Source organism: Nymphaea colorata, chromosome 3 (genome assembly GCF_008831285.2).
Source record: "Nymphaea colorata isolate Beijing-Zhang1983 chromosome 3, ASM883128v2, whole genome shotgun sequence".
In the NCBI taxonomy this organism is placed as follows: Eukaryota; Viridiplantae; Streptophyta; class Magnoliopsida; order Nymphaeales; family Nymphaeaceae; genus Nymphaea; species Nymphaea colorata.
In genome coordinates, this window is record NC_045140.1 from 10,342,967 (window position 1) to 10,356,306 (window position 13,340).

A 13,340-nucleotide genomic window follows, 5' to 3' on the forward strand; every position below is an offset into this window, starting at 1 on the left:
TTTCTCTTTATATGTGATGATATGTACACAAGTATGCATGTCTTTCTCTATATCTCTCTCTTTCCTTTCATAAGAGTGTTTTATCTCTTGTATTCTTCTTAACATTCTCATCTCATGAACTTTCTGTTTACCAACTTCAATAAGACCACAAATCAAGTAATGACCCAATATTGGAATCATGCTTGATGGTCTACAATCTCTATCCATTTTCAAAAACTTTTCCTCCTTATATATAATAATTATAACAACGAAATCTTAGATGTATGTTGTGGTAGGAATGATATTAGATGAATGTTGTGGTAGGAATGTTTTACTTTTTTTCAATCATATAGTGTAAATGCATTCATGCATTCTCACCCACTTTATTTCACTTATGATCACAAGCACCTCTTTAAAAGAACTTAAGCAAGAAGGGATGGAGCTCTAGCTAGGTGGTAACCGAATTAGAGCAAAATCTCAAACCTACTTAAAGTCTTAAGAGAACACTAAAGTGATTTCAAAATGTTTTCACAAGTTTTTCAAATGATATTTACTAGTTTCACTTTTTCCTCAAAACATTTCACTTTTTCAAGCAATTCTTCAAGAACCTTTTCAAAAGTTTGAAACTTCAAACTTTCAATATTTTCTACACCGCATATAGAATCAAAAAAATGTTTAAGTTAAAACGAAATGCATCAATGATAAACATAGTCCTTGGGTTGATTACCCCCAGTAAAGGCGCTGGGAATGGTCGATCCTCGTACCGACGGGCGAGTCCCTTTCTTTCCTCTTTCAAAACAAAAACCTTATTTTTCTGGAGCACTCCAAAACCAATGAAAATTTTGGGATGCAAACAGTTATATATACATTGTATATATATACGTATGTATACGTATATAAAAACTTGTGAGAAAGAAGTTTAAATTGAATAGAGAAAGAGAATGAGATTTTAGAAGGAGAGAGAAAGAGAGAGGTTTTAAAGAGAAAGAAAAAAAAGAGAAAATAGAACACAGATACATGTATTCATTTATATATGTATGTGCATAAGAATTTGGAAAAGAACATGTTAAATCATAAAAAGAGAAAAACGAAGAAAGGTACTCATGTATATGTATACGTATATAATATGCATGTACGTATGTCTCTTCATGAAAATGAAATCAAGAGATGATTTAATAATATCCGAGTTCAAATTTTATGTAGGCCAGAGAGGAACTTAGACTCATGCAAGAGCCTAGGCTAGGTCTCCAAAGCTGCATTGAAGAGAGTATTTACTTTTGAAAATCTTTTGGAAAATATGATTTCACATATTTGATGTATGAACATAAAATCATGTTTATCACAAGAAAATTTAGTTCTCCCACTGCTAGGTATGGAAGAAAATCAACATGAAATGAAAAGCAACATAAGAAAACACTTATTGGGGTCCCTAATTGGGTGATTAAGAAATAAACTAAATGTGACAATGACATGAAAATGCATATTAACGTGTACAAATTTGTGAGGAGTTTTCCCTGGTTGGATAAGTTTCAACCTCAAAAATCAATATAAGAACGAGGAAATCTCAAACCAAACACTCATTCTCACAATGCATTTGCTCTTTAATTAAAGCAAAAGTAATCTATCATACATGGACATCATCTCAAGCATAAACAATAAATAAAGCATCATAGCAAGCATACTTTTGAGAAATAAATGAAGAAGTGGCATTTGTTTCACCTTATTCATGCTCCTAGTGCACTCAAGACGGCTTTCGATTCCTTATAGGAAGTCATTTGAGCTTTGTTGCACGACCATGGAGAGGTGGCAAGAAGAAATGAGAATAAAAATGGAGGATTACATGCCTCAAACATAGATGAGCCTCCTCCTTTGAATAATCTTAGGATCACTTCGGATGAAGCTCCAAGATGATGAAAACATCCCTCCAAGAGATCCCCTTGTGCTCTATTGAAGAGTTTGGGTTTGGTGAATATAGCTCTCAAGATTGGAGAAGAATAAAAAATGAAAAGAAATAGCTAAGGGAAAATCAAAAATTTCAAGTGAGGAAGCATGAGAGGTTCCTCCATGGTTAGCTCATGCCCAAGAGGGAAGATTATGAGGGTATTTATAGTGAGTTTTGGAGCCAAAATTCAAAATTTTAAATTCAAAATTTGAATTCAAAAGGAAAGATTGTAGGGCATTTATGGAGAGTTTTAGAGCCAAAATTCAAAATTTGAAATTTCAAAATTTGAAAATAAAGGGGGTGTTCAGTATGAAACTATTTTTTATTTAAAATGTGTATAAAAAAATGCTTGTTGTTACAAATGGGTGGGCCGACTCCGTTTTGAGTTACTCTAGGTTTGTTTTAATCCAGATTGGATTCAATTGGTTGTCAACTCGTTATAGCAAGCGATTTAGGCTCAAAAACGCATCTTAGTGCGGCATGCGCGGTGCTCATAAATTCAAATTTTGTTGTTTTGATTTCGGCTTTAGAATTTGAGTTTGGAATTCTCGATTTGGATCTAAACTCGGATTTTGGATCTAATTTAGATTTGATAATTGGATTTTGGATTTGAATCTTGCATCTAAGGTTGAGTTTTGAATTTAAATTCAGTGTTTGGGTTTGGACAATTAGAAATTCATTTTGGATTGAAGAGTCGCAAATTTGTTTTGGGTCTAAAAGTTAAATCCAAATAATAAATAATAGTGTTTTTTGAAAAAATTGGGGTAATAACAATCGCCTTTTGAAATATTTGAAGGGAACAACTGGACATGGAGTTTTATTATCCATATAAGGTCCAATCTTCCTTAAGGGATATTGTGATTTAGATTGGACCCCATGCCCCATGATTCAAAGATCGACAAGTAGATATTGCACTATGATTAGTGATAACCCTATCACTTGAAGAACCAAGAAACAAGTTATAGTTGTTAGATCATCAGTAGAGGCTAAATATCGATCTATGGCCCTTGCAACATGTGAACTTACATGGTTGAAGGCTCTCCTACAAGATTTTGGAATATGTCAAAAGGAGGCGATGACCTCATTTTGCGACAACCAAGCCGCCATGCACATAGCAGCCAATCCCGTATTCCACGAGCGGGCCAAACATATCGAGAGTGGCTGTCATGTAATCAAGGACAAAATCCAAAATGGAGAAACTCAATATGTTCCCTCAACAAAACAGGTTGCAGATATGTTTACAAAGTCATTAAGGCAAGAAATGTTCCAAGCATTAAGCAGCAAGTTGGCACTCGTCCATCCAGGAGTACCAACTTGAAGGGGAGTTTAAGAAAGATGAGGTGTATATTTCAAATCTTTGGCAGTAGATCATATCAAAAGAGCAAGGGTATTCTCACCAGATCATGTGTGGTATTTTCCACATTTATCTCCATGATTTAAGGATCTAAAATCTTGGCATTGTAAAGTTTAACTTGTGTGTTCCTATACATAAGCCAGCCAATATGCACAATCAAATGAATGAGAAGAGAAATTATTTTCTCTCTTTGCTCTCTCTCTCTCTCTCTCTCTCTCTCTCTCTCTCTCTCTCCATGAGACTTTCCTCTTATTTTCAAATGAATGTTATCAAATAAAAATCAAACCTATGCGATCCTTAGGACTAAAGAACAAAATAGAAAGGATTTTAAAGTAAATTTCTGTTTTACCATTTCCAGCAGTTGCTTGTGTGTCTTTCCTAGTCCATTTTTCTAATTGATCAGTCGCAACACTTACAACCAAAAAAATCTCAGCTCTCTCTTCTCATAAAATAATTTCGGAAAAAGTCTGCCACTTGTATATGGCTCACCTGATCTTGATGTCCACAAACGTATTGTTTATTGTCTTTACATATTTTTTCATTGTATAGATGAAGATTTATTATAAGAAAATCCACAACAAATATACAGTAGGAAAGAAAGAAGTAATGAAAATTTTTACAATAGAGTTAGCGAGCGTCATATGTGCACATGAATAAGAAATCTGGAAAAGAACAGAAAAGGGAAAAGACCAATGCTTATACTCCAACCATTTTCTCTTATTTACAAACTCAGACTACTTGGTCGTTGGGTATCTTATTCAAGAGTCTAAGCACCCTCTCAGCTAAGTGCCTTGTTGTTATGTCGCCATGATGAAAGGCAGTCACCAGGGCCACTGGCAGGACCTTGTCGTTGAGAATACAATGCAGGCTCTGTCCATTTGTCATGAACTTCTCAATCAACCAGAATGATTTTTGCCACACACTCATATCCTTATGTTCCTTCAACACATTCAGAATTTGCTGAGCTGCACCGATCTTGCTCAACACAAACACGCCCATATGCACATCTACTCTATGGTCTAAGAGTGTGGATATGGCAGACAGTGATGCTTTAACTACATCAACATTCTGATGGTCTAAGCATGCTAGCAGGGTCTCCAACGCCCTTGAATCCATCAAGCAGAAAGTGGTACTTGAAGAACATACACCCTTATGAATTGGACAGAGTTTAGTTTCTGGTTTGGTCGTTTTTGGCTTATTGAACATAGTGAGAATCCCCTTGTTGGACTTCTTCTTGAAAAGTGTGGGTGGTATCTGTGATAGTGTGATGGTTTCAGTTGAAAGATTCTCCAAGCCCACTGCTGCTAACCTTTGGACTTCATCATTGCCTGGTCTCATGAGCAGCTCTGTCAGCACAAGAGAAAGGTCATGCGACTTGGCAAGAGACAGGATTTCACTGTCGTAGAGAGTGAATGTGAACCTTACCAAGATTCCCACTAACCCCTCTAGGTAAGAACCCATAAATCTGCTCGTCCTGATTGCACCAACTTGGATTTTATGTAGCATATGAAGGGCTATGGGTAGAGTATCTCTTTGAGCTAATGATATATTGAAGGCTAGATTGTTAGAGGGGAGCTTTGCTAGAAAGTTGGCAGTAACTGAAGCCAGTTCAGTTATTTCATTGGTATCTATTGTTTTTATTAGGTTGCCAGGTTGCCCATAAGTCTTGCATAGTTTGTCAGCAAGGGTGTGTCCAACATGTGCAGACAGCAGAATCAATAGCTTGGCAGTTGCAATTGTGAGATCTTCTTCAGAATAGTTGATCAGTTCTATCAGCATGTGCATGGTATCAGGCCCTTTTGCTGCAGCCACGATGCTTGTCATGGCCTTGGGAGATTCACTTAGGCATAAGAGGATCCTCACAAGGTTCTTGATCAGCTTAAGACTTGAACTCTTGATCATGTGAACTATGTTGAAGATGACATAATCGGAGACCATGTTACGGCCTTGTGCATTCAGCTGAAGGGTCTCAAAATTGGGCCTTGACTCAAGAATGTTAACAAGTACAGCAGATGAGAACTCTTTTAGTTCCATTCCATCTTTGCGGTCTTCTGTATTGAATAACTGTTCTATCAACATTGGTAAAATGCCTGCTTCAATGAGTGGTTTACTGCTTGGGTGGTAAGATGAAATCTGACCAAGAGAAATGAGCGCATGCCTCCTTGCTAGTAAGTTCTCACTGCATGCCATTTTTATTAATGAAGTGGCTGCTCTTTTGGTGACATGTAACTTGCTCTCATTGCTCAGAACTACTTTGCCAAGATAACTTGCCATGTCCACCTGCATGTCCTCTGGACCTGTTTCCGAAAGCTGAGTCATTTATCAGATATCTGTAATTGTATTGAAAACAGTGTTTTCCAAAGTCAAAGCTGAAAACCTCTGCACCTTCAGAAAAATGGATCCATAGATCATCTTTTTCTGTAGACAGCATGCTTTTGTGTTGTAAACATTTTCCTCACAAAGCAAAGCTCCTTTCTTAAAAACAGAGGTCTATTTGCTATTTTTTTGGAAAAAGACCATTTCTGTTCTCTTTTTTGTTTCACATGGAGCTTTGCTGAGGGAGAGGATTGACTTTTGTAGGCTGTTCTGCCAAAAATTTTGGGCGGAAAATGTGGCAAATTTTTGGACTTCACACTTTTCTTCCTGCTGAAAGGACACAGAAGTACATGATACATGATACATGATATATGCATACATACATATAATACATATACATATGTGTGTGTATTATACATATATACATGTTTCAGTCACTTTTGGTGATACCATTTCCCTGTGTGTGTATGCAAATGACACCACAGAGTAGTTGAGAAAACGTAGGTGCAGTTAAGTGATTAGGATGCAATGCAGTCTGCAGATATGAAGTGCATACCTTCAATGAGGTTGCTGAGAAGAGGTTCCAAAAGTCCATTTTCTGCCATGATCTTGATATTTTTTGGACACTTCACCAAGTTGTTTAGGGTCATGTTTGCTTTTTCAGCCACCATTGAATCAGTAGTATTGTATTTTATTGTAATCAAAAGGAGAATGGCACCAGGTCTGGAGCCAATTTTCTCACATAAAGATAAACTGTTCTTTGAAAGCTCTAGCAACAATGACACTGCTGCAAGCTGTTCCCCTGGACTTGACATGAGTCTTACTGCTAATGGGATTGCATTTGTTTGAGCAATCAATTCCTGCAACATGAAGAAAGTCATTGTGAGAAAGCAAAAATGTTAGCAAGCATTACAACTTTCAAGAATTGAAGATGAAAAGGTACCAACAGAGAGCTTAGTAAGATCAGACCTTTTCTTCGTCTTCCTTTGCTAGTAACCGTAATGTCCCCAGTGCCTCACATTTCACTGTCACGTCTTTGTGTTCCACAAGTTGAGAAAGTAATGGTATCATTTTTAGCTTGTGCATCTCCTTCTTATGTTTCCTCTTCTGCAATATGCCCTGAATCTCTTTCAGTGCTTCTATTATCATTCCCTCTGAACTACCGAGTGAAAGTGCAGCATGTGCTAGTTTTATTCTTGTTGCTTCGTTTCTTTCTTGCCATTGTTCTATGGTGGTCTTCAGTGCTAGGTTTGTGCTTAAACTTGTGTTGGTTACTTTTGTCCCTGTTGATGGACATGTAACTCCCTCTCCTTTTTCATCACATTTACTGAACCACTCTTCAATGGCTCTTCTTTCGTATGTTTGGCCACTCTCAATTGTGACTGGATCTTCCATGATCTTTTTTGTCAAAGGGCAGAAGAATGTTTCATAGAGAGGGTCCATGTATTCTGCTATTCTTGGTAATGACTGTGAAGATATCCTGCTACTTCGGTTCTTTTCTTGATCACCAAAACTCACATTTCTAGCGTACTCAATCAGACGTGATGTGTTGTAGCTGTGCCCTTTTGAATTTGCAGCGCCCAAATTTTCACTAGTCGTTTCTCCATGAAAGTCACCTTCAACATTCTTCTCTACATTTTTACGTGGTAAATTTTCTTGTCCGGACTGGAGAAGTGATGGTGTAGGTTGAAGGTGAACACGTTTTCTTTTTGAAAAAGCTTCATCATTGACTTGCAAGCAATCGTTGTTCTCAAATGGTGATTCAGGCATACCCTTGAGGGCTTCTCCTATTTCTTTGATCACCTTGTCTAGCTGCTTAACTGTGTCAAACAATTCAGGGCCCGAAACTGAGGTAGAGCCACTTTTGAACTTGTACACCATTTCCTTTGCAAAATGAGCGCTTCTTGACAGGGACTGTATGATCTCTGCTGCATTTGGGGAAGAATTCTCTTGCTGTTCAGGTTCCATAACTTCAAGTAAAGGTTATCTAGGAGAATTTCCAAGTTCTTGAAAGATTTCCTTGGGAAAGGTTGGGACCAATGATGTAGTCTGACGTAGGCACTACCATGTCAAATTCTCAACCGTATTTCTTTCTACATGGGCCTGAAAGCAAAAACTGTCGTTAAGTCTCCACAAAATCTTCGGTTTTTTTCTTTGCCTTTTTTAATCAAAAAGAGAGTGCTGGTTTTGCTCGTTATATGGTCAAACAAGTGGAACACAACTTCGTTTTGAACAGAATTTTTGTTAACTCGTTAAACTGTCAGTTACAGAACAATTTTTATGGCATTATCTCTCTACTGTCAGTTGGTTTTGGTCATATCTTGAGACTTTATTCTAAAAACAGAAGCATGGTTCAGACAATACATAACATCGCTTTGAAAAAGTAATATAATGAGAAAGTTCTTTTGTACAACCACCTTTTTCAACTTCTACTTGAGCAGGAGTGCACGAACTGATGGTGGAATACATGTCTGCCCATTTTCAATGATGATCTTATTTCTCACCTGGTTTTCTGTCTCCTTAGAGAAGACTACTTGACATGCCATGTCTGTCAAACCGCCTCCTGGGTCCTGCTGAAGTTTTCCTTGTCTCTTGAACAGTTTCAATGGAAAAGCTGGGATAGTGCAAAAAACTCGATGGTGGTATTGAACTCCTGACCTTCTTCAATGTCAAGGTATATATATCAAAAATCACTACATTAAATGACTGCCTTTTGTATGTTGCATCATTCCTTTAAATATCGTGTCGGTGATTGTTCATCTCATTTATTCATCAAAGTTTCTTGTCAATCATGTATTCTTTCCTTGGCCTACTTTCTATCTCACACACACATACACACAAATGACCACCTGGCACCTGGTAAAGTTAGATGGGAGAATTCATGGACACTCTTTCTCTCTCTCTCTCTCTCTCTCTCTCTCTCTCTCTCTCTTGCCTTTGTCATCTGCTTTTTGGAGTATTCTTGATCAGTTTTAAGGATTGTTCGTTCCATTTCATGCTAACTAATCAATAGCTTAAACTAAATAAAGAAGCTTATAGTCAACTTCAAAATTATAATTCAATTACATGTATGGTCTAGGTCTAGGATCCGTAGTCAAGTTTTTTTAGGTCTCAGTAATGCGGTTATCACATTCTAGTTAGGGCTCTGGATTACTCTAAGCACCTTTACCCTGATCAGTTTTTCAACAAAATGAGAGAATAGTATTTGTTGTTTGATACTATTTTAGGACTTTTTTGGTGCTGTAAACCTTGCGAATCAAGATGGATAATGACAGGATGGCTTCTTTAACCACAGTAGGTATAGGTTGCTATTCCATATTCTCAAACTGATTTTTGGTGATTCTCTATAATGACTGCTCTTTATATTCCTGGGATCTTAATTATTTGGTGCCTCTTTTCAATTGATATGTTTGTCACACCGACCACAAAACTGTGAATTGGAGCTCTCTCTCTCTCTCTCTCTCTCTCTCTCTCTCTCTCTCTCTGTGTGTGTGTGTGTGTGTGTGCGAGTGTGTGGGTGTGTGTGTGTATGGGTGGGTGTGTGAGTGTGTGTGTGTGTGAGTTCCAAGTGACAATGACAAATGCATGAACAGTTTAAGCAAGTTGGTATTGGAAAAGGTTGTTGTTGATTGTACGGGACCTTTTTTCTTTTTTGTTCTTATAGATGACGGTTGGTGAAACTCACTGCCATCTTACCAACCTAGGTTTGGTTCTTCATAATTTTTTCAGACCGATGTTCAACATGCCACCAAACTTACTTTGACATATATATATATATATATATATATATATATAGAGAGAGAGAGAGAGAGAGAGAGAGAGAAAGAGAAACAGTAATTTTAAGTTACAGCTAAACAAAGACAAGTTTGTTTTTGTATTTTTGGTTCGATTTAACTTGAAAGTTTTTGGAACCAAGGGTTTCAAGTGTTGATAGATAAATATAAATTTTGAGATCAGCTCCAAATCCAACCATTCTGCAACTTTGGATAAAGAACAGCTATTGTTTCATTGACGGATCCACTGTCACAAAGTCCGGACGCTATGTGGAGCCGATATTCAAATTTGAGATATTAGGAGATCAATCAACTCGATTTAGCGATTTTTATATGCGACGCATATTCTGGAGAGTCAGCGGCAATTAAAGCGTGAGTTGGGTTGAGAAACCGAGGCATACTGACCCGTCGATCCGTCCTACCTAATTCACCCATTCAATAAATCGGTCACCTACTTCGTTACACCTTCCCAGACCTTGGTATATGTGCCTCTTTATATATATACATATATGTATATCCGTTTAAATAATTTATTAGATGGGCGTGTGGTTAAATCCATATATATAATTGAACTTATTTAGGAGGAATGAGTGATTAAGTATGTCAGACCAACATGTAGCAAAGCTTTCAATGCACTTCAAAACCCATATCTGTAAGAAATGTATTGATACTTTAGCAAAACAAAGTCATGTTTCAGTGAGTGAGCAGGCTGCTGGAAGAAAATCTTTTATTTCTCTTATTTTGGGGTCTTGGGTTATTACGTTAAAAAGTTAAGTGGACACAATACAGCCCTCAATTAGAGTATGTATGGTACTTCCACCTTTTTACAGTCAACGCTGACCTGCTCGATACTAACATGCGTACCTACAGTCTATCCTGCATTCTCAAAGCCTTAGAAACTTGGCTACATGTTGGGTTCGGAACATACATAGTTACGTGCTCGAGTAGTAAGCCTGATTATTTTGTAAAAAAACAGGGACAGAAAACCTCTACTCCAAGAATAAACAAAAATGAAAAAGTTGTTTTCGCATTTTATCCCCGTCAGGAGGGCAACATGCCCCCCCCAAACACGCACCACCTTTAGCCGGAAATCTTCGTTCGTTTGTAGGAGATTTTGTCTCTGGTTCATTGGTGCTCGGTTTTGAGATTCAGAAGAGCAATCGTAGTTCAAATTTCATGGCCGCTTCCTTCTTCACCAACCCCATTGGGTTTTATGATTATTATTTTTTGATTTTTTGTAGTCTAAGTTGGGAGAGTTATTTTGAGAGAAAGAATCACATCAAGCGCCAACATTTATCGCTTAAACAACACGCAAACTTTGAACAGTAAATGAGTAAAGCCTTTAGACATACAAAATTCCACAGTTTAACAACGGAGAGACTTCTCCAGCGGACGAAAGAAGTTGGTTGTTGTTTAACTTTCCACACCATTGCCGGAGAGAGCAGGGAGAAGTGATCCTGCTCTTCGTCTCTCGGCACATTCAGGAAAGAACACAGTGATTTTGATCATTTTCATGAAAAACAGAGATTGAAATCTACACAATATATATCTAACGGAGAATCAAAATCAACCAAACGCCATCTGTTCTATTATATTCGTTTTACAGATCTCTAATTAGCCCTTCTGCCATCGTCCTTTTTCATGCATCGAAAGTCTCATTGAAACATTGAAAAGAACAGCTAGCATGATTTCATGTCGGTTGAGCATCTTAGTAACCAGACAGACGACTAAAAAGAAAAACATCGAAATCCCAAAGACGAGAAGAAGAGACATCAGAACGTACCAGAAATCGATCTGCTGAAAGCCAGCGTGCATGGCGACTAATTCTTCTCTGTTGCTAATGAATGGGCGTGAGGTTCTTTTCCATGACAGTGTGAAGCAGGGTCGACCATGAAGTAGTACGGCGATCGAGAGATCCAAAGGGAAGGACCGCTCTCTCTCTCTCCCTCCCTCCCTCTCTCGCTAGATCTGTCTCCCTCTCACACTAGCGTTTCCTCGAGACGTGGGCAGCAATTCAATCACTTGGCAAATTGCGTTGAAGACGCGATTTTCATCAATTTAGTATTGAGTAGATGAACAAGTCAGATAAATAAATAGTTATGCTGTCTAGGTCCCAAACCAACTTTTTATTCTTTTATTTATTTTCCCTTTTGCAGTCCAACTTTCAAAAATTGACCGAGTTTTTCTCTAGCTCTCTGGATTGGACCTTCATGTCCTGCAGAACGTGCTAACAAGTAAGTGAGTATATATATAATAATTCAGTTTCAGTAGTAGAGAATATAAAAAATCTGATTAACAAGATCCAGTTTTAATCTAAGCATGAATAATATTCATTTTATAAAATTTTCACGAGCATTTTTGTATGACTTTCGCTAGTTTGGACTCGTAATGCCATGTCTACCAAGATTGATTGACCAGGGGAGGAACCTAGTTGTGGACCTGGTCCAAGCTTGCAGGGAGTAGATGGTTCGGATATGAGTCGGTTCCAGCCTTTACTGAATTTTGACTTAATTTATTAGGCTTTATGGAACTTGGGATTGGATCCCAAAAAGAGTTCGATCGTACTAGTAGTAAGATCCTTCGTTTGTACGCAATCTGGTCTTACCTAATTTATTAGAAATTGGATCTCAGTTTCTTTATGCGAACTAACTAAATAGATCCAAAATTAGATCACTAACTGGATGTATTCAATTCATTTGCATCTCTAGAGCCTTGGTTACGAACTTTTTGGAGAGGCTTGGTTGCCAAGTAATAATCTCCAAGATTCATCTGGTACCCACTTTTTCTCAATAGCTAAACATGAACAGGACTTTACCTTCAAAACTCATCTCTATTAATTCATGGAACTGTGTGCTCAACCAAACATGAGTAACAATTACCTTGAAAACTTATTTCTCTTGTTTCTCTTATTCCTAATCCGAAGAGAAGGAAGAACGGTCTCCATTTCTACAAGTAGGACTGCTTTTCCACCTCTGAAAAGGAGACAAATTATCCAGGATAAGTTTCACCTGCAAACATATGCTCCCTAATTAACCGCTAGTTGCGACATGCATGATAATACATTTGCTAATGGGAACAACAACATACTGTTTGACGTATCTGTCTTACAGATTGGGTAGAATATACATGGAATACCATGTTGCATTTCATAAATCAGCTTTAATCTTTTCTTGGGCAAATTCATGGAACAATATTATTGTTTACATTGCCAAAGTGTCTTTGGCAGTAAAAACAATATCTCCAAAAATTATGTTAGGTTCATAAAGCACTTGTTACATAAAACAAACAGGTAATATACTGTTATGGTTGCCAAACACCCCCTTCAAGTATCTTTGACTATTCTTCCTGAAATGTATGCATTTAGAGGCATCCAATGTCCGCATTGGCAAAATAAGAAATGCCACTCACATCAAGGCAGGTGTCATTTATGCGTGCAAGTGTTCCAAACCTTTAAAGGCATTTAATAAGAAAAAATTGCATTCTTGGAAAAGTTGTTCTTTATGTCCTTATTTCAAAAAGGATCATGTAAACATGGATGTTATTTCTGGATCTAAGAATCAAACGCTGGATATAATCACATCCAGCTTTTTGAAATAAGATGGCGTTTTTAGAGCATGCGCATAGTTATGAACATGTATTTGCATGAACATAATGTTCTTCTTACTTACTAAAAGCCTTCTTTAAGTACAATGTTGAATTTAGTGAATTTCAAACCCCTTGTTTTGTGGCTTCGCTCTCGGTTTTAGCACGAATGTTCCATCTAATATAAGATGATCGGTGTTTTAGAGAAACAGAGAGTCCTAGCTAGTCGCATACTGGACAATAAACTACAGTTGATCATTTAATTGCCCATACAACTGCCAAGAGGGTAGGTCAAGTTTTTTAGACTGAAGAGAGGAGTTTATTTTATACCTGTGGTGCAACTATTCCTACTACTACTACTACTACTAACAACAACAACAACAATAACAATAAT

The 13,340-nt window shown here is 37.4% G+C and overlaps 1 protein-coding gene across 3 annotated transcripts; it reads right to left on the minus strand.

Annotated features, from left to right (window-relative positions):
* Positions 1–3,808: 3,808 nt before the first annotated feature.
* Positions 3,809–11,404, minus strand: LOC116249594 (putative U-box domain-containing protein 42). Of its 3 annotated transcripts, XM_050076496.1 has the most exons (6): positions 11,148–11,404; positions 8,126–8,252; positions 8,009–8,095; positions 6,561–7,694; positions 6,148–6,451; positions 3,809–5,572 (listed from the first exon to the last, which is right to left on the minus strand). In XM_050076496.1, the coding sequence occupies exons 4-6, from the start codon at positions 7,557–7,559 to the stop codon at positions 4,005–4,007; spliced, it is 2,871 nt and encodes a 956-aa protein (XP_049932453.1). In that variant the 5' UTR covers positions 7,560–7,694; positions 8,009–8,095; positions 8,126–8,252; positions 11,148–11,404; the 3' UTR covers positions 3,809–4,004. The 3 variants fall into 3 exon arrangements, with proteins under 3 accessions (XP_049932453.1, XP_031478594.1, XP_031478592.1); XM_031622734.2 differs by having other exon boundaries at positions 8,009–8,249; XM_031622732.2 differs by lacking the exons at positions 8,009–8,095; positions 8,126–8,252.
* Positions 11,405–13,340: the final 1,936 nt, after the last annotated feature.